General features: G+C 37.1%; 1 protein-coding gene across 1 annotated transcript in view; it reads right to left on the bottom strand.

Annotated features, from left to right (window-relative positions):
* Window positions 1-22690, bottom strand: part of LOC136878420 (transmembrane protein 181) — a 126646-nt gene that overhangs the window by 78762 nt on the left and 25194 nt on the right. The window contains exon 3 of the mRNA XM_067152084.2: window positions 5871-5974. Within this exon, the coding sequence (XP_067008185.1) occupies window positions 5871-5974 (104 nt within the window). The remainder of the gene's footprint in view (window positions 1-5870; window positions 5975-22690) is intronic.

Below are 22690 nucleotides of genomic sequence, written 5' to 3'. Positions count from 1 at the left end.
TACTGAGTGAATCTATTTGGTGCATATTTCAGTTCAGTATGTTTCTACATGTTCATACAGAATTTGTTGTGTTTCCTACTCAGTTATGTTTTCATATGTTTACTCACTGTAATATTTCCTGTTGAAAATATATTTATGTTATATGTTGTTCACAATCTTACCGTGAGTCTTTAACTGTTGTATGCCAGCACGATAGTACTCCATCTTGCCTCAATTTAAGTTTTAAGGGACAGAGCCATCAGCGTTAAAGTGGATCACAAAGGTTCGTTCTAGTTTGGTGCAGGTTGTTTGATTTTAATGTTAGTTATTTTTTTTACTTTATTTTTTTAGTCAACTTAGTCATGTTTATGGAGGTTTTTCTTCTTTTTGTCAGCCCAATACTGTTTCATCCTTTCTGATCATAATTTTCTTTCTGCTTCTGGAATCACTCTTCCTATTCTCTGCTTGTTGATTTTTGTCTGTAGTCTAGTGTGTTTATCTTTCAATATGTTGAGTGTATTTGTTTTGTATTTTAAGTCTTCTATTGTAATATGCGACTCTCTTATATCTTCGTAAGCTCTGTGATCCATCTAATTTTATTCTTACTCTTACTCTTCCATAACTTTTCTATTATTTTTCTACTGATTCTATTTTCTGGTGACCGTATTAGATGCCCTAAGAATGATATTCATTTCTTTTTCATTGTGCTAGTCAGGGGTTCCATTTCTTTATAAACTGTCTCATTGGAAGCTAGTCTCCAGACTCCGTTTACTTGATAATTTTTATTTAAACAGGGTCTCACTATTCTGCTTTCTAACTTGAGTACTCTATCTATTGCAACTGTGTTTGTTGTTTTGAATAATATTTCACGTGCATATATAATTTGTGGCTGGGTGACTTTGTAGGGTTTCAATTTGGTTGCTATTGAGAGACACTTTTTATTATATGTATTCTTGGTAACATGCTGTGCTGTAACCAGTTTATCTATTCTATTTTGCCATGCTGGTTTCTCATTCAGGTTGTATGTGATTATTTCACCTAAATATTTAATTTTTTTTTACAATTTTTGTTTCTTGGTCTTCCAGCTTAATTTTGTTTGCAAGCTGAAGTTGAGTTAGCATAATTTCTGTTCTTTCAAATGAAATTTTCAAACCAACATTTTGAGCTGTTTCCTGGTAAAGATTTTTTAATTGTTTTGTTTCCTGAATATCATTGGCCAGAAGAGCAAATCCTAGACAGTTCAAATGTATGTTATCCTTCTGGGTTCCAATTTTTGTATTTTTTGAGTTGTTGATTTTAATGTACTATATTATTTTATCTTCCAGTTACTATTGTACTCTCTACAACTACTTTTCCCTTCCTTCCTTTCTTTCTTTCTTTCTTCTTTCTTTCTTTCTTTCTGTTTTTCTGTCTCAGTTCCTTTTTCTCACTTCCTTTGTTTAAGGAGATTTGTGGAGGCCCTGTAGTGGCCACTCCGTCCGCTCCGTGCTTAATCCGAGCATTTTCTACAGTACTAATTATTACAACAGTAGCTCATTTTCTGGATATATTTGTGGCAGTTAAGATGTACCAACAGTTTATAGTGCTCTTATAATTTGTTTTTACACTGATCAACCAGAACATTATGACCACCTACCTACTATCGATATAAACCCCTCCAGGCAATAGCAGCGTCACCTCACGAGGAATGACTGCTAGTCAGACACACGCATGGTGAATGTAGTATCAGTGAGTGTGCTGTCCGTGTGTAGAATGGGGAAGGCACACAGTCTATCTGAGTTTGACTGAAGGCAGATTGTGATGGCCTGGAGGCTCGGCACGACCATTTCGAAAACTGCACAACTTGTCGAGTGTTCGAAGAGTGCTGTGGTGAGTGTCTTCAACAAGTGGCAAAACCAAGGTGAAACCATGTTCAAACGTCGAGGGGTTGAGCGGCCACCCCTCATTGCAGATGTCGGACGTCGTTGGCTGGGCAGACTGGTAAAACAGGACAGGCGGCGAACTGTGGTGGAACTAACATCAGACTTTAATGCTGAGCAGAGTACAAGTGTGTCTGAACACAGAGTGCACCAAACACTCCTAAGGATGAACCTCCACACCCAAACTACCCATGCATGTGCCAACGTTAACAGCACGACATCAGCAACTATGACTCAAATGGGCATGTGGCTATCATCACTGGACATTGACGCAGTGGCATCATGCCGATGGGAGGGTGCAAATCCATCGTCTTCCAGGGGAACAACTCCTTGACACCTATACTGCGGGACAGAAACAAGCTGGCGGCGGCTCAGTTATGCTTTGGGGAACATTTACATGGGCATCCATGGGTCCAGTGGAGCTCGTACAAGGCACGATGACAGCCGAGAAGTATCGTACACTGGTTACAGACCCCGTACACCCCTTCATGGCGATCATGTTTCCCAACGGCAGTCGCATTTTCAACAAGATAATGCGCCATGTCACAAGGTCAGGAGTGTGATGGAGTGGTTTGAGGAACACAGTGGCAAGTTGCAATTAATGTGCTGGCCCCCAACTCACCAAATCTTAACCCAGTTGAACACATCTGGAATGTGATTGAACGTGGCGTCAGAGCTCATCACCCCCCTCCCCAGAATTTGCGGGAATTAGGCGACTTGTGTGTGCAGATGTGATGTCAACTCCCTCCAGCAACCTACCAAGGCCTCACTGCTTCAATGCCAAGACACATCGCCAATGTTATCCGTGCCAAAGGTGGACATGCCGGCTATTAGGTAGGTGATCATAATGTTCTGAACTGATCAGTGTGTATGAATGTACTGTATTGCCATTCTTATTTTAATTGTTTTATTCAATTTATTTATTGTGTATATCAGTTTTCATATAGATATTGTGCAAAGTAAATAATTAAATAATCACCATCAGGGTGGAAAATTTATATTTTTCTTATTGTGCAAATCATTCTGATGTTATGTTTTAAGTTGTAGCTGTAAATTTTAAAGCACAATGAGTGATGGTAGAATGTGAGTTAGTGGCAGTGAATATAAGAATAGGAGGAGATAAAAGGAAGCTAAAGTCAACAAAGTTGTGTCATAGACTGGAAAAGTGGACAATTTTCTTGCATCATTGTCTGGTAATAATGACTGACTGTGATTTTGAAGAGGAACAAGATAGATTGAGGTGATGGAAATAGAATCTGTTCCTTATGGCATGTATACAAACAAACCTGAATAGTATACTGGCACAGGGACAGGTGATAGTGAGTAATGAACCAGCTGATTAGATTCTAAATGAATCAACATGTAAATATATCACTGTTAATAATAATAATAATAATAATAATAATAATAATATATGAGGAGATAGAAGATTTAATACAATATGTAAAAGGTGATGAGAATCTAACTGTGATGGGAGACTGGAATGCAGTGGTAGGCCAAGGAAGAGAAGGTAGTACAGTAGGAGAATTTGGATTCGGACAAAGGAACGAAAGAGGAAGTCGGCTGGTTGAATTCTGCACTGATCATAATTTAGTCCTTGCCAATGCTTGGTTCAAACACCACAAATGACGGCTGTATACGTGGACGAGACCTGGAGACACTGGAAGGTATCAAATAGACTTCATTATGATTAGGCAGAGATTCAGAAACCAGGTGTTGGATTCCAAAACTTTCCCAGGAGCAGACGTGGACTCTGACCACAACTTGTTGGTCATGAAATGCCATCTGAAGTTGAAGAAATTGAAGAAAGGAAAGAATGCAAAAAGATGGGATCTAGACAAGTTGAAAGAAAAGAGTGTGAGGGATTGTTTCAAGGAACATGTTGCACAAGGACTAAGGCTGAAGGAAACACTATAGAGGAAGAGTAGAGAGTCATGAAAAATGAAGTCAGTAGGGCTGCTGAAGAAATGTTAGGAAGGAAGAAAAGATCAACTAAGAATCAGTGGATAACTCAGGAGATACTAGACCTGATTGATGAACGATGAAAATACAAGAATGCTAGAAATGAAGAGGGCAGAAAAGAATACAGGTGATTAAAAAATGAAGTGGATAGGAAGTGCAAGGTAGCTAAGGAAGAATGGCTGAAGGAGAAGTGCAAGGATGTCGAAGACTGTATGGTCCTGGGAAAGGTAGATGCTGCATACAGGAAAATCAAGGAAACCTTTGGAGAAAGGAAATCTAGGTGTATGAATATTAACAGCTCAGATGGAAAGCCACTTCTAGGGAAAGAAGACAAAGCAGAAAGATGGCAGGAGCATATCCAACAGTTGTATGAAGGTAAAGATATAGATAATTTGGTTCTGGAACATGAAGAGGCTGTTGATGCTGATGAAATGGGAGACCCGATTTTGAGGTCAGAGTTTGACAGAGCTGTGAGTGACCTCAATAGGAACAAGGCACCTGGAATTGATGACATTCCCTCTGAATTACTGACTGCCTTAGGAGAAATCAGCATGGCAAGGATATTTCATTTAGTGTGCAAGATGTATGAGACAGGAGAAGTCCCATCCGATTTTCGGAAGAATGTTGTTATACCTATTCCCAAGAAAGCCGGTGCTGACAGGTGTGAAAACTACCGCACCATTAGTTCCGAAGAAATGTAGGAACACGTGAAGCAATCCTGACTTTACGTCTGATCTTAGAGGATCGAATCAAGAAGGACAAGCCCACGTACATGGCATTCGTAGATCTAGAAAAGGCATTCGATAATGTTGACTGGACCAAGCTATTTATGATTCTGAAGATGATAGGGATCAGATACCGAGAACGAAGAATTATCTACAATCTGTATAAAAATCAGTCTGCAGTGATAAGAATCGAGGGCTTTGAAAAAGAAGCAGCAATTCAGAAAGGAGTGAGGCAAGGCTGCAGTTTGTCCCCTCTCCTTTTCAATGTTTACACAGAACAGGCAGTAAAGGAAATCAAAGAGAAATTTGGAAAGGGAATCACATTCCAAGGAGAGAAAATCAAAACCTTGAGATTTGCCGATGATATTTTTATTTTATCTGAGACTGCAGAAGATCTCGAGAAGTTGCTGAATGGTATGGATGAAGTCTTGAGTAAGGAGTATAAGATGAAAATAAATAAGTCCAAAACAAAAGTAATGGAGTGCAGTCGAACGAAGGCAGGTGATGCAGGAAATATTAGATTAGGAAATGAAGTTTTAAAGGAAGTAGATGAATGTTGTTACTTGGGTAGTAAAATAACTAACGATGGCAGAAGTAAAGAGGACATAAAATGCAGACTAGCACAAGCAAGGAAGAGCTTTCTCAAGAAAAGAAATTTGCTCACTTCAAACATTAATATCGGAATTAGAAAGATGTTTTTGAAGACTTTCGCGTGGAGTGTGGCATTGTATGGAAGTGAAACATGGACAATAACTAGCTCAGAAAGAAAGAGAATAGAAGCTTTTGAAATGTGGTGTTACAGAAGAATGCTGAAGGTGAGATGGATAGATCGAATCACGAATGAAGAGATACTGAATCAAATTGGTGAGAGGAGATCGATTTGGCTAAATTTGACGAGAAGAAGAGATAGAATGATAGGACACATCTTAAGACACCCAGGACTTGTTCAGTTTGTTTTTGAAGGAAGTGTAGGTGGTAAGAACGGTAGGGGTAGACCAAGGTATCAATATGACAAGCAGATTAGAGCAGATGTAGGATGCAATAGTTACATAGAAATGAAAAGGTTAGCACAGGATAGGGTGGCATGGAAAGCTGCATCAAACCAGTCTATGGACTGATGACTCAAACAACAACAACAACAACAACAATAATAATAATAATAATAATAATAATAATAATAATAATAATAATAATAATAATAATAATAATAATAATAATAATAATAATAATAATAATAATAATAATAATAATAATAATAATAATAATAATAATAATATAATTATACCTGCTAATCCAATAAATACTCCTAGTCCAAAACAGGCAAAGAATGCTAAGAACACCATAACAAACTCTCGTTTGTGCATCGAATAGAGGCGCATCTGCACTGACCTGCCAAAGAAATAGAAGGTTGGTTATATTCATGTTCTAACAATAATAACTTTAAAGCTTTTCAATTTGTCAAAAACACTAAGCACATACAAACTACAACATACCTGTAAAAAATATACACTATTAAATCAAATTACTTTATATCATGTTCATGTGTGTACAATACTGTGTACATTACATAAACTTGTCAATGATTGTGAATTGGTGATGTTATGAACAAGTGAGACAAATTATGTTTATAATACCTTGGTAAATTTGAGAGAATTTACTTATCTGAGATGTTAATTGTCCATTACCTTCTGCGACTGCATTTGAACTGAAGCCAGTTCCCTTGCTCCAGTTCTGGTGGCTATATAGGGAGATCAAGGCAATGACTCTGTTCAATGGAGATGGGAGGGGAAATGCTGCTTCATCATCTTATAATGTACTAGCTGTTACCCACTGCTTCGCTCGCATGGATTTTGTAATTTGATAAAAGTAATCATTTCTCGGTACTGCACTAAGACATGTCTGAAAATTCTTAATGTATAAAAACTCACCAAAAAATTGAGATTCATTTACCCAAGAAACTCTTTGTAAACCATGTTTGTGGTATTGCCTTTTGGAGCTAAGATGATCATGCGACATAGATGGATTTAAGCATAGAATCTCAAGGATAATTTAATAGAACCACCTATTCAATACTTTCTACGTTTAATGTAGTTTGAATCTACATGAATTTATGTAGACTTATCAGGTCAGGTACATGTTTGACCCATTATTTGGGCATCTTCAGCCTGTAGACAACCTCTAAATCAAGGTTTGGGACCTTTCTAACTATATATAGATAATATACAAACATTAATATTCTCTTAAGACTAACGTGCCAGGATAATAATTTTTAAAATGTGAACAAAACAACTGTGGGTAACATAAATTAATGATGTTTTAACACATTAAAATTTGTCGGTCCTATTCTATCTAACTTGAAAATGTGTCCAAAACTAAAATGGATCTTCTTCCTCTATCATAAGTCTTGGGTAAAGAGGATATTACATACCGGAGTAGACCTGACCCACCTATATCATTTCATGTTCTTGACGTACCGTAACTAATGTCAGAAAGTGTTGTCAACCACAAGTGGAGATTTAAAACTGATTATTAATTGTAGGCTGGTCAAGATTGTTGTGAATGAAAATATAAATTTAAATTAATGGTGTTTTTACACAGTTAAAATTTGTCAGTTCTATTTTTTTAACTTAAAAATATGTTCAAGACTAAAATGGATCTTCTCTATCATAAGTCTTGAGAAAAGAGGATATTGATACTGGGGCTTATTTGACCCACATATTTCATTTTCATTTTCTTGACGTAACTAATGTATCTTCAATACGAAACAATAATGGGAGTTGTTACTTGTAAATAGATGGATTTTAGGAAAACAAATGTGGGTTTTTTTTATTTTTAAAGGAGATTCCGAATACCAATTTTCACGTCTGTAAGATCTTCAATTTTGTGATATAAGTATCCTCATAAAAATAATTAAACCCTTTTTTCACTTCTTTTCACCCCCGTTAAATGCCTTTTCCGAAAACAAACAATTCTTGTTCCTGTATTTTTAAAGGACTTCCCAAATACCACATTTCACATTTATAACATGTTAATTTTTTGACATATACTGTAGATATTCTGGTACTCATTTTAAAAAGTCACCCGCTTTTTCAATTCCTTTTACCCGGTTAAATGTATTTTCTGAAAACAAAAATGTACGTGTCTCTTTATTTTTAAAGGAGATTCCAAATTCCAGTTTTCACATCTGTAACATCTTCAGTTTTTGAGATATAGTATCATAATAAAATTCTACTTTTTCTTCACTTCTTTCCACCCCTCTCCCAACTTAATTAGACTTTCTGAAAACAATAAATACGTGTTTCTTTATTTTTAAAAGAGATTAAAAATACCAACTTTCACGTCTACAACATCTTCTGATGTATAAGAATCCTCATAAACAGAATTCAACTCCTTTACTTATTTTCCCCCACCACCCCCTAAGTCGATATTCGGAAAACAAAATAATAATGTTCCTTTATTTTTAAAGGAGATTCGAAATACTAGTTTTCAAATTTGTAACATCTTCAGTTTTTTTTAGGTATGAGTGTGCCCATACAAATAATTCACCTAATTTGTCAATTCTTTCTCCCTCCCTTAATTAATTTTCCAAAAAACAAAACAATACATGTTTCTTTACCTTGATAGAAGAATCCAAATACAAATTTTCATGTCTGTAACATCTTCATTCTTTGAGATATAAATATCCTCAAAAAAAGAATTCAACCCCTTTTTCATGCCCCACACCCCTTTAAGTTGCCCCCCCCAAAAGTGTGTTTCTTTATTTTTTATTGTATTTATTTATTTCTTTATTATTCCAAATTCCAATTTTCAAGTCTGTAACCTTTTTTTTTGAGATATAAATATCCCCTTGAAAATAATTCACTTTCTTTCACTTCCTTTCACCCTCTCCATTTAGTGAATTTTCTGAAAACCAAAAAAACATGTTTCTTTATTTTTAAAGGAGATCCCAAATACCAATTTTCACATCTCTAAGATCTTCAGTTTTTGAGATATAAGTGTTATTATGAGAAATAATTCAACTCATTTTTCACTTCTTTTCACCCCCATTAAGTGGATTTTACGAAAACAAACAAATACGTGTTTATTTATTTTTAAAGCAGATTCCTAATACCAGTTCTCATTTCTGCAACATCTTCAGTTTTTGAGATGTAAGTATCCTTATAAACAGAATTCAACTCCTTCGTTACTCATTTTCACCTTCTCCCCCTCCCCTTAACTTGATTTTCCAAAAACAAAAAATATGTATTTCTTTATTTTTTAAAGGAGATTCCAAATACCAATCTTCATGTCTGCAACGTATTTAGTTTTTGAGATATAAGCATCCTCATACAAAGAATTCAACTACCGTAATTATTCAATTCTTTCACCCCACCTCCCATAAGCGGAGTTTCCAAAAACAAATGCGTATTTCTTAAAGGAGACTCCAAATACCAATTTTCACTTCTGTAACATTATAAGTTTTTGAGATATCACTATCCCCATAAAAATAATTCAACCCCCTTTTCAGACCTTTTAACCCCCCTGGTAAATGGTTTTTCCAAAAACAAAAAACACATTTCTTTATTTTTAAAAGGTTAAAAATACCAATTTTCATGTCTGTAACATGTCAAGTTTATGAGATGTTCTGTAGATATTATCATTTTATAAATTCACCCCCTTTCCCGGCAAATGCTGGGGCTGTACCTTAATTAAGGCCATGGCCACTTCCTTCCAACTCCTAGCCCTTTTCTATCCCATCGTCGCCATAAGACCTATCTGGGTCGGTGCGGCGTAAAGCAACTAGCAAAAAAAAAAAAAAAAAAAAAAAAAAAAAAAAAAAAAAAAATACACATAAAATAAACAAAGAAGAACAGAGACTACCTTAGAGCAAATCAACCTTCTGAAATAAATAGCAGGAAAAGTTGGACTTCGGATATCTTTTGAGAAGACTAAATTCATGTCAAATATTCCCTAACAGAGTACGGGAAAATCAACAAGGTTAATAAATTTAAATACCTGGGTGAAATAATTCAGGTTAATGGACTCGATAAGGAAGCAAACAGGTCAAGAGCAAGAAACTGGAACTAGCATACAAACTCACAAAAGATACCTAAAATAAGAAGAATCTCTCAAGGAAAACTAAAATCAAACACTACAACATGGTATTCAAACCAGAGAGTCTGTATGCCACAGAATGCATGATGTTCTCTATGAAAGCTGGTGAAATAGAACAGATAGAGAAAAAAGAAAGGAAAATATTGAGGAAAATTTGGGGACCATTGAAAACAAAGGAAGGAGAGTTTAGACATAGGAGGAATAAAGACCTATACAAGGATGAAGAAAATGAAAGGCTGTTAGACATGATCAGGAAGAGGAAAATAACAATTTTTGGTCACATAATGAGGATGGATAACAGTAGATTGACAAAAGAGTTTTAACCATGTTTACAAGAGCAAGAATGGCAACCAGTAGATCCAAGGAGTAAAAAAAAAAGACAGAGATTGGAATAACAGACGATGTAATACAAGACAGAATAACTTTCAGAAGGTTGATACAAAATTTCAAGAGTTTCCAGAAGGAAAAGAGGAAAGGTAATAATAACATTTGGACACAAGAGAGGAGGAAACAGCAAAGTGAAAGGATGAAGAACTATTGGAAGTCAAGAAAAGAAGGATTAAGATGAATGCACAGAGTTACTTTCCAATCCCAATCACGTGGTCCTTAGATGGGCAAAATCGAAGAAAGAAGAAGAGGAGGTTCCAAATACCAATTTTTATGTCTGTAACATCTTCAGTTTTTGAGATATATAAGTATACTCCTAAAAGGTATTCAAACCCTTTTTTACTTTTTTCACCCCCCTTTAAGGAGATTTTTAAAGTAGATTCTATATACCAATCTCTATATCTGTAAACTTTTTTTTTGAGATATAGATATGCTCATTTAAATAATTCACCCTCTTTTTACCCCCTTAGCAACAGAATATCCAAAAATCCTCCCTTAGTGAGCGCCTACGTTCTAATATAAATGTATCCCCAAAATTTCATTTCATTCATTAAAGAGTATCTTGCAAGACTTTATTTTTAGTGAGAAATAATAACTAACTAAAACGTCTGGAGCAGCAAGAATGGTGTGTAAATTCAGAAAATTTACTACAGATAAGAATATTCAAAACTACATTCCAGAGATTTAGTTTCAGAGTAACCTCCTGTGTGATTCATTAAGTGCTAATGCAAAAAGTGTAAAATGTTGTACTGAAAATTAATTAAGTGGAGCGAAGAGGGAGAGCCAATTTTTAAATGTCTGGGGCAAATCTATTATATGCATTAACTCCATTCAGTGGAGAGGGGACGAAAAATGCTGTTTCATCACATTATACTGTATTTTGTGTATCAGGGAATAAATGTAAGCTAATGATTTTGATGAAATGAAAATATGGACTTGAATTAAAGAGTATTTTGAAAGACATTATATGTCTGGAGTGGCAAGAACACTGCATAAATTCAGAGATCGAGACATTTTGGTATCAGAGTAACCTCCTGTGGGATTCATTAAGCGCTAATGCAAAAATTGTGTAATGTACAGAAAACTATATAAGTAGCATGAAGGGGGGGAATTTAAATGTGTGTGAGCATTAAGATGGATTTTGTTAGAATTTTTTTTTTTTTGATGTAAATTTCTATAACTTCTTTAATGTTCAGAGATTTGCTTTTATTTTCAGTGTGTAAATTTTTTAGATCAATCAGTCATTCACCATTGATCTGCAGGTAGGACAGTCAACCAGGTGGAAGATGTCACATCAGTTGTTTACACAGTCTTAAGTTATTTCAAAGAATTTGTAAATTTATCAAACAGCCCCCTTGCTATATTATTCCAATCCTTCACTCCTCTTCCTATAAAAAAATATTTGCCTCAATATGTTGTCCTGAATTCCATCCTTATTTTCTGAATATTCCCATATAATTTGGCATAATTTGAATTATATAGGCGATCACCGCACAAGCTAAATTTAATTCAGTCAGTGGGTCATTTTGTAACAGCTGTAGTGAAGGGCAAATTCAGGTAACCTTGAAGTAAGCCGCTTATGAGCTCTCAGCCGCATGTCTGTGCGTGGAGACTTTACTTTTGTCTTATTAGTCAAGGCCATACCATATGACCGGGATGATGAGTGAACATTTTCAAGGCTAACATCGCCTGGCATGTTTCCAGAACTCTCCACAAGACTAGCTTTGAACCAATAATATTTTATGAAGATGAGAAGAAAATCTGTGATTGGTTTCTAACTAATCCTACCTTCTTGGCTTTGAAGTAATAAAAGCCCTATGTGCTTGTTCTCTATTCTCTATACTATATTTGCTACTCTACTATGCTATTGCTCTACTCTACAATTCTGTTACTTTGCTAAGTTATAGCATTTTTCTCCATGAGCTCACTTGCATACTTCAAACTGTATTCTACACAGTGGACTGTACGTTCAATGCCAATTTGAGTAGGGTTCCAGTGTATGAGACCCACACCAGGAATTTTTGATACAAGAACTGGAAAAAATTCAAAGGAAAGTAGCACGGTTTGTTTTGGGAGATTTCCGACAAAGGAATAGTGTTATGAAAATGTTGTAAACTTTGGGCTGTGAAGACTTGGGAATAATGAGATGAGATGCTTGATTATGTGGTATGTTTCAATTTGTCAGAGGAAAGATAGCATGGGATAACATTAGTAGATGAAGAAGCTTGAGTGGAGTTTTTAAAAGTAGGAATTATCATAATATGAAGATAAAGTTGGATTTCTCATTTATAGGATAGGAGTAAGGGATTGGAGTACATTATCAAGAGAATTATAAATTTCCTAGCTCTCTGAAAACATTTAAGGAAAAGCTAGGTAAACAATTGATAGGGGATCTGCTACCTGGACGATAGCCCTAAATGTAGATCATTTATAATTGATGTTACGGTTTACAATAACAAAAATAAATTTTTTAAATTGTGCTATTTTTGTGCATATTATATAATGGTTTAATTAAATTGATTTAATTCAGCCTCAAGAATATAGAGACGCATATATTTTTGTGTTAGATTATGTCTTCAATATTGCACACATGTTTTGTGCAGAATCATACACGTCACATATGAAAGTAGATGCCGAATTACTTCCTCTCACCACACTCAAATGTCTAATTGCTATAACAAAATTAGTAACCTAAACAATCTTATCTTACTATACATAAAAATGGATGGATGTATGTATGTGTGTAAATGACACATCTCCTAAACCACTGGAGAAATTTCAACCATACTTGGTACACTTATGACTTACTATCTGGAGATGAGCACTGTGGGGGTAAGCCATCCATAGCTCCCTTAGGGGTGGGGGGTCGGGGGGCAAGGTATAAAAATAATCGCACAAAGGGTCGAATCCACAATTTTCGGGGTCGCTGAGATGATTAGTGATACTACTGATTTTTTAAAAGTCAAAGTTCAGCTCCCTTTTGGGTGGGGGGCGAGGTGGAAATGATAAATAAAATTAAACAAAAATAGTGTCGAATACATAGTTTTCGGGGTCGCCGAGGTGAATCGTACACTCCGGATTTTTAGTATCAGGAGACAAACCACGTGGGGGTAAGATAGCCCAGGAACCCTTAGGGAGGGGGAGGGGTGGTGGTGAGGGGGTTCAGATATACAAATTAACGAAAACCACGTGGGGGCAATACATTACAGGAACCCTTAGGGGCAGGGGCTGAGACATAAAAATCATCGAAAGTAGTGTCGAATACATATTTTCGGGGTCGCTGAGATGAATAGTGACACTCCGGAATTTTTTTAAGACCAAGTTCAGCCCCTTCGTGGTCGGAGCAATGGGAGAGTGATACATAAAAATAATTGAAAATAGTGTCGAATCCATAGTTGTCGGGGTCGCTGAGATGAATAGTGAAACTCCAGATATTTTTAAAGTCCAAGTTCATCCCCCTTTGGGGTGTGGGGCAAGTGGGGAGTGATATATAAAATTAATCAAAAATAGTGTCGAATGCATAGTTTTCGGGGTCGCCGAGGAGAATTGTACACTTCGGATTTTTAGTATCAGGCGACAAACCACGTAGGGGTAGGACACCCCAGAAACGCTTAGGAGCGCTGGGCGGGGGCAAGGGAAAGTGATATAAATATAATCGAAAGTAGTGTCGAATCCATACTTTTCAGGCTTGCTGAAATGAACAGCAACACTCCGGAATTTTCTGATGTCCAAGTTCATCGCTCTTCATGGTGGCGGGCGATGGGGGAGTGGTAAATAAAAATATTAGAAAATAGTGTTGAATACATAGTTTTCGGGGTCACTGAGATGAATAGTGAGACTCCGGATATTGTTAAAGTCCAAGTTCATCCCCCTTTGGGGTGTGGGGCAAGGGGGGAGTGATATATAAAATTAATCGAAAATAGTGTCAAATCCATAGTTTTTGGGGTCGCCGAGGTGAATTGTACAGTTCGGATTTTTAATATCAGGCGACAAACCACGTGGGGGTAGGACACCCCAGAAACACTTAGGAGCGGGGGGCGGGGTCGAGGGGGAGAGATATAAATATAATCGAAAGTAGTGTCGAATCCATACTTTTGGGGCTCGCTGAAATGAACAGCAACACTCCGGAATTTTTTGATGTCCAAGTTCATTGCTCTTCGTGGTGGCAGGCGATGGGGGAGTGGTAAATAGAAATATTAGAAAATGTGTCGAATACATAGTTTTCAGAGTCACTGAGATGAATAGTAACACTCCGGAATTTTTTAAAGTTCAGCCCTCTTCGTGGTGTGGGGCGATGGGAAAGTGATATATAAAAATAATCGAAAATAATGTTGAATCTATAGTTGTTGGGGTCGCTGAAATGAATAGTTAGACTCCGGATATTTTATTAATTGTCAGGGTTTCTGAGATGAATAGTGAGACTCTGGATATTTTATAAGTCCAAGTTCATCCCCCTTTCTGGTGGGGGGCGAGGGGGATTGAGATATAAAATTAATTGAAAATAAGTCCAAGTTCATCCCCCTTTGTGGTGGGGGGCGAGGGGGATTGAGATATAAAATTAATTGAAAATAGTGTCGATTCCATAGTTTTCGGGGTCGCTGAGATGAATAGTAACACTCCCGATTTTTTAAAACTCAAAGTTTAGCCCCCTTTATGGTGGGGGAGGGGGGAGTGAGATATGATAATAATTGAATATACTGCTGAATCCATAGTTTTCTGGGTCGCTACATGAATAGTAACATTCCAGATTTTTAAAGTCCAACTTAAGCCCTCTTTGGCATAGGGGGTGAGAAAGGATGAAAAAATAAATTGTCAAAAATGACCGAGATAATGGACGTGTGTATGTTGCAGTATGACTTTCAAGTATGACTTACTACCTGTAAAACGTACTGTGGGAGTAAGACGTCCCTAGAATCACTAGGGAATGGATGAAATATAATCCATATTAATAAATGAAAGTCAGTTTGGCGTGATCTATATATACTGTACTATATATATATATATATATAAATAAATTAAGGCATAAAAATGAAAACAGACGTGAATTATGAGACCATTCTAGGCATCCTGGAAACTTAAAACTTGGTACCAGACAAGCTGTTGACTTCAGGATCCCTAGAAAAATCTAAAATTCTCAAAATTCTCTGAGGGGGACATGCTGGGAGTTTCAAATCTGCAGAAGAACACAGTCGGTGATATTTATCCAGAACAATAACGTATAGCTTTCATGGGCTTAAAAGTTTCCTGAAAGTCCTAATTTTTAACCTCCTCCCCCATATCAAGATGAAGGTGAACATTCATATACTTCAGTATGTCGATCTACATTTATTAATTTAAGTCGATTTGTAGCAATCTAGAAGGGGTGTGTCTGACATTGTAATTAATACTTTACAAATCAATAGTGACTGTCAGCAGGAGAGCGTCTGCTGTTGTAATCAGTACTCCCCACATCAACTTTAACTGGCAGTATGAATGGAGTCCTCCTCCAACGCCTGTGTTCCATTGTAATGAATAATTCCCTTCTCGATTTGACTAGCAGAAGGCAAGGGAGCGTGCATTTTTTCAAAACTCTTTTAACTGATTCTCTTTATCATTAGGTATAGGTGCCCTCTTACAAGGGTGCCCCCTATTATAAACAAATTTACCAACCAAAATATGACTGACATTACGCATAGTGAATTGCGGTAGACAAGTCGACCTGTCGTTATCATCACAACTCTGCAACTCGTACTTTACATTGGAAACAACGTCTGTGGACCTTCCTACGCTTTTTCTCGGATAACGCCAAGAGACATGCAATTTAAAAATTCTTATTCACTTCATGTACAGTAAATTACTTTGATATCTGTATACAATGTAGAGTACCATAGCGAAGCATGGGTACATTTGCTAGTAAACTAACTAAATCAGAAAACAATAACCACAACACACTATTACCTAGAATAATTAATAGACCAAACACAACCTTAATTCCAATATAATTGGTCAAATTAATAATGAAATAAATTTGGTAGAAAATGATTTTAAGCTAAACTGCTATGAATTTCATACCAAAAACAACATAAAACAACTACTCACTGACATATATACCTATTTCTATACATAGAATACGCTATTTTATTTCTGTTCATATTTTTATATTATTTGTGGATGTTAGTAGGAACTACAGGAGATGAGAGAAGATGTAGTGAGTAATGGAGGACAGGAATGAATTAGGCCTCCCTCAGTCAATGTACAGGATATGGTAGGTAGGCTGCAGAGAGTGGAAGGAAGGGCAGAAGTTATGGAAGACATGTGGGCTAATGTTTTAAGGTAAAGGAAAATGAGGGCTAAGGATTTTACTCTGGGAGTGGGCCCAGGAGTAGTATCAGTAAGGTTCTGGGTGATTTCCGATAAAGGAATAGTGTTACGAAAATGTTACAAACTTTGGGCTGGGAAAAGACTTGGGAGTAAGAAGATGAGATGCTCGACTGTGTGGTATGTTTTGAGCTGTTAGTGGAGAGATGGCAGAATTTAATCCTGCAGGAGTTCTTTACATGTCAATAAATCTAACAACACGAGGCTGACATATTTGAACACCTTCAAATACTACCGGACTGAGGCAGGATCAAAACTGCTAAGTTGGCGTGAGACGGTCACCATCTCAACCGTCTGAGCCCCTCAGCCCGATGGTAAACAATTGATAGGGAATCTGCCCCCTGGGCAAGAGCCCTAAGTACAGATCATTGATGACTGATTGATTTGATACCGAAAACGAAAGCCACTAAGATTATCTGAAACCCCCAATACTGTTTCTATGAAAGGAAGTTGAAGGTGAAGAAAGATTTTTACTGGCAAAATCAAGCCTCAGATATAGTGAAGGTTGTACTGGAAGAGACAACAAGAAGGAATTAGAACAAATTGTTGCTACAGCAATAGTTTTGTTTTCTGGTGAGCAGGAGGGAAAGCTGTTTGCTTGTTCTGTGAGAAGTTGCACGAGAGCAAGGAATGCTGTCAAACTCAGAGATTATCTCTAAATTTGAAGCAAGAAATACTGAAGAGAAAGAAATTGTGTTTCATCTGCCTGAAACCAGAACATCAATTAAAGTATTGTAAACAAAAGGTGCATCGTCTGTTCTAAGAGACACTGTATGATCAGATGCCATAATTAGAGGACAAGAAGCGGAACACGAAAGCCACTAAGATTATCTGAAACCCCCAATACTGTTTCTACGAAAGGAAGTTGAAGGTGAAGAAAGATTTTTACTGGCAAAATCAAGCCTCAAATATAGTGAAGGTTGTACTGGAAGAGACAACAAGAAGGAATTAGAACAAATTGTTGCTACGGCAATAGTTTTGTTTTCTGGTGAGCAGGAGAGAAAGCTGTTTGCTTGTTCTGTGAGAAGTTGCACGAGAGCAAGGAATGCTGTCAAACTCAGAGATTATCTCTAAATTTGAAGCAAGAAATACTGAAGAGAAAGAAATTGTGTTTCATCTGCCTGAAACCGGAACATCAATCAAAGTATTGAAAACAAATGGTGCATCGTCTGTTCTAAGAGACACTGTATGATCAGATGCCATAGTTAGAGGATGAGAAGAAGAAGAAGAAGAAGAAGAAGAAGAAGAAGAAGAAGAAGAAGAAGAAGAAGATGATGATGATGATGATGATGATTCTGCCTACAGAAGAGAAAACTGAGTAAGACTGAATGTTTCATTGTCCAACCAATGGATGAATTATGAAACTGGTGGTAAGAAACAGAAAATATGTACACTCAGTGATACTTGTTCCCAATGGTCATTATCTTTAGAAAGGAAGAAGAAGAATGATAAATGAATAGGTTATCAACTTGTCAAATCTGAGGTTGTGATACATACCTTATTTGGAGGAGGTTCACCCAAGAGGCTGGAACGTCAAGATCATGCAATTAAACAAATGAGTTCTTATGCAAAATTCAAATTTCAATCAACGGTATGTGAGCGAACCAATTTCTCAGCTAAAACCAAGTTCTTATATTGAAGAATTGAGAGAAAAGGGGAATTTTTGTCATGGACATTGGAGTAGAACAGCCACCATTTGAAATGTGTAGACTCACAACAGTGCAATGATAGTGTTGGGAAAAGTGTCTGGAGGGTCACAACAAATATCCATGCCACTATGTTGACAACACTCTTGATTAAGACCAGTTACCTTCCAGAAACTGGATATCCTAGGAATTTCAGATATCTGTGAAAGCCAAACAAATGAGAAATTAGAGATGGCAGTTAAATCACTTCAGTAAAATTGTGAAGAGAGATCTTGAAGGAAGATATGAAGTTAGTCTCCCTTGGTTGGACAGTTGTGAAGAGCTACCTGATAACAGAGCATTAGTTAAGATTGATCACTACAACCCTGAAACTCATCATAGCAAAGATATTTGATGCCTACAATGAAGAATTTGAAAAATGGGTGTGTGAAAGAATAATCGAAGAAGTTTGAGAAAATGAACAGGAGCACTGATATTATCTTCTGCACCAGGGAGTCTTAAAAGATTTCAACAAGTGTAAGACTGATTTTTGACACATCTTGAAAGGAAGTTGTTCCCTAAATTACTGTTTAGTAAAAGGACCAAAATTTCTGGATTTAATCCTCAACATTCTGCTCAAGTTTTGTAAAAGAAGAACTGGGATCATATCAGACATTAAGCAAGCTTTTTTGCAAATGTCCATTGATCAATGAGACCAAGTCTGCCTGTGCTTTCTTTGACAGAAAAGTGATGAGAAGAAAATTATACTCATGAAACATTGCAGAATCTAAGCCGGTATGAATCGCCATTGAGAGAAGTGGTTAAAAATTGAAGAGCTCCTTTTATGTAGACAACTGTGTAATATTTGTTGATTCAAAAGAACTGTGCACATTTGTTGAACAAGCTACCAAAATAATGGATGAAGGGAAGTTTGAACTGAGGGGTTAGGAGAGTAACACCTCATCATCTATCAAAGGAAATAATGAGGCTTTGCATGTTCTCAGGTTGTTGTGGACAAAATTGAAGACAAATTGTTTTGTGATGTCAGTGGGATAATATTAGCCCTAGGGAGAAATCACCAGAAGAAACATCTTGTCTACATCACAAATGTGTTCTATCCACTATGCTTTGGTTCTCTTGTTACACTGTGTCCTAAACAGCAGTTTTTACTGATAAATTAAAACAGAAATTCCTGGTGGATTGAAGACTGGCCAGATTTAACCAAAGTAAGAATGCTAAGATGGATTTCACTGAAAGACAGCAATTAATGTATTTGCACACCTTTAGCAATGCATCATTATATGCAACTGTGCTTTCTATGAGATACAAATATAATCAGAAAATGTTGCAAGCCAAATCAAGCATCACATCATTGAAAAGGATAATTCCAAAGTTGGAACCATTAACGTGTTTTATCAGATTATGTATAGCTACACATGTAAAGAAAAGTCTTTGTTTAGAAAACGTATGAGAGTATTACTGGACCAATTCAGCCACTGCTCTGCACTGGATTACAAGAGATGAACAGTAGTGAACATTCATCAGAAATAGGATAAAAGATATATGCAGTAACTACAACTCTGAAGATTGGAAACATGTTCCTGGTTAGGAAAGCCTGGCTGATCTACGCTTGCCGAGGTCTGGCATGAAAATCAGTCGCACAAACCTTATGCATTTTGAAGACAGTGAGGGAATACTCCAGTTGAAAACAAATTAATTATGAAGAGCAATGATGACAATAACAACCAGTATTGTTCTGTATTTAATATTTCTTCAGTATGTACTGAACATGACCTAATTTCCATGGCTAAATGGTTAGCGTGCTGGCCTTTGGTCACAGGGGTTCCGGGTTCAATTCCCGGGAGGGTCGGGAATTTTAACCCTCATTGGTTAATTTCGCTGGCACTTGGGCTGGATGTATGTGTCATCTTCATCATCATTTCATCCTCATCACGACGCAAAGGTCGCCTATGGGCGTCAAATCAAAAGACCTGCACCTGGCGAGCCAAGCGTCCTCGGACACTCCCGGCAGCAAAATCCATAGGCTATTTCATTTTCATTCATGACCTAATTCGTTGAAAGTTTATTTTGAGTACAATGCGGACATGAAAATTCAGTATTCATTGATTTGGCCCACAATGAGCAACTTGCACGTACTCTACAGTGTGATGGCAGTAGTGTCAAACCTATGAATTAGATCCTTTCCAACAGAACAAATATGACCTAAGCCAGCATAGCTCATTTGGACAGAGCAACCGATGCAAAATCGGGAGGTGTGTGTGCGGATTCCACTGGCATCTGGTTGACCATTTTGTTCTGTACTTAACATCTCTTCAATATATACTGAACATGACCTGATACATTGAAACTTTATTTTGAAACGAAAACTTACACCTTCCAATGCTCTTCCCAATTAAGCACACATTGGTAGCTCTTATAATTGAAGATCAGCACCTGAAGTTCAAATATGCTAGTTTACATCTCATACCACAATTCTTTGAGAGATATTCTAGGTAATGAAGGGAAGAAACATAGTGCATAAGATAATTTCACAATATATCAGGTGTCATGAAGTGAAGAGAATGCATACAGCTCCTGTAAAATTACCTGAGGGCAGGGCAAGGGGCACAAGTGTGTTTAAGGTAACAGGAGTCATTTTAGCAGAACCATTAGTACTGAAAGATGCAAAGAAGAGTTGGATAATTCTCTTTATCTGTGCAGTGTTTAGAACTGTTTGCCTAGAGCTAACAACATCATTGTCTTCAAAAGGGATTTTGTGGAGACTGAGAAGATTTATAGCTCGATATGGGTGACCTAGGATTGTTTATAGTAACAGTGGGACTAATTTTGTTGGCCTTCCTTTTTGAAAACCAACATAATTTGTTAGCAGCAGTCATTGCATCCTGTGATGCATAAGCAGTAAGCAAGTTAGAACCAATAATTTGATCATCAATATCGGACAAGTGTTCAATTGTAGGAAGAGCATCTCAAAATACACACATATAAATATTCATACATGCTTCGCTTTTGTCACCTAAGTTATAAACACACAAGTTCATCCTCCAACCTAATAATACACCAGAGTCATCTGGCTTATATAACTCAAAAGCATGTTAGCCATCACCATTAGCATAACTATGAATATGAATTATACTATTCTTAATTATAGGTCGAGGAGACCTATCCATTGGATAATGTGTACATCTATAACGTGGCATTGCTCCGCTCAGAATGAGCAAGCAGCAGCTTGCATGCGCTTATATACACCGTTAGCCACGCATGTGCAGTACCACTGAAACTTAGAAACTCGCTAAGTCTTACAGCGGCACCCGTCAAGATCTTATTATTCACGGGTGCCTTATTAGCTCACGTATGACGTCATATCGTTCAAGAACAAATTGTGATTTCCTTATCTCTGTATCTATACAGATGCCTTATCAGCACATGCATGATGTCAGAGCGTTCAAGGACACTGTGCAGTTTCCTTATCTCTGCTGTGGGTGAGGCTATTGCGGCCAGCTCCGCCGGCCGCTTTATTGCTATCAAAGTATTTTAGGGGCCCTTAAGGGCCATTGGCAGGAAAAGATAGGAAATAGGATAATTCTTATACTTTAAACTATAGCGTGGCATTACCAACAAATTTAATTTCAATGAACTCTCTTCTAAATTTGTATTCATTACAACACCGAGTACGTGTATCCTCCATAATTTAGCCTTCCTTTTCGAACACCAACATAATTTATTAGCAGCAGTCATTGCGTTCAGTGATGCATAAGCAGTAAGCAAGTCTATAACATCTATAATGTGGCATTGCTCCGCTTAGAATGAGCTAGCAGCAGCTTGCACGTGCTTATATACCCCACTAGCCATGCATGCACAGTAGCACTGACAACGGACTTAGAAACTCGCTAGCAAGTCTTACAGCAGCATCTGTCAAGGTCTCATTATACAGATGCCTTATCAGCACATGCGTGACGTCAGAGCGTTCAAGCACACTGTGCGGTTTCCTTGTCTCTGCTATGGGTGAGGCCATTGAGGCCCAGCTCCGCCGGCTGCTCTATTGCTATCAAAGTATTTTGGGGGCCCTTGAAAGGGGCATTGGCAGGAAAAGGTAGGAAATAGGATAATTCTTGTGTACTTTAAAGTATAGCGTAGCATTACCAAACAAATTTAATTTCAATGAACTATCTTCTGAATTTATATTTATCACAACACCGAGTACATGTCCCCTCCATAATTTAGCCTTCTTTTTTGAACACCAACATAATTTATTAGCAGCAGTCATTGCGTCCTGTCATGCATAAGCAGTAAGCAAGTTAGAACCAATAATTTGATCATCAATATCGGACAAGTGTTCAATTGTAGGAGGAGCATCTCGAAATACACACATATAAATATTCATACATGCTTTGCCTTTGTCATGTAAGTTGTAAACACACAAGTTCATCCTCCAACCTAATAATACACCGGACTCATCTGGCTATCTGCTCCATCAACTGGAAGAATGAAGAAACTCGCTACCAAGTCTTACAGCAGCATCTGTCAAGTGTTCGTCAGACAAATCGAATGGAAGTTCAACCAACCCACGGGTAGCTGGTGGGGTGGTCTCATGTAAATAATGAAACAATTGATGTGACGAGTG

Source organism: Anabrus simplex, chromosome 1 (genome assembly GCF_040414725.1).
Source record: "Anabrus simplex isolate iqAnaSimp1 chromosome 1, ASM4041472v1, whole genome shotgun sequence".
Lineage (NCBI taxonomy): Eukaryota > Metazoa > Arthropoda > Insecta > Orthoptera > Tettigoniidae > Anabrus > Anabrus simplex.
Note: the sequence above shows the minus strand (reverse complement) of the source record. Positions and strands in the feature narration are given on the sequence as shown.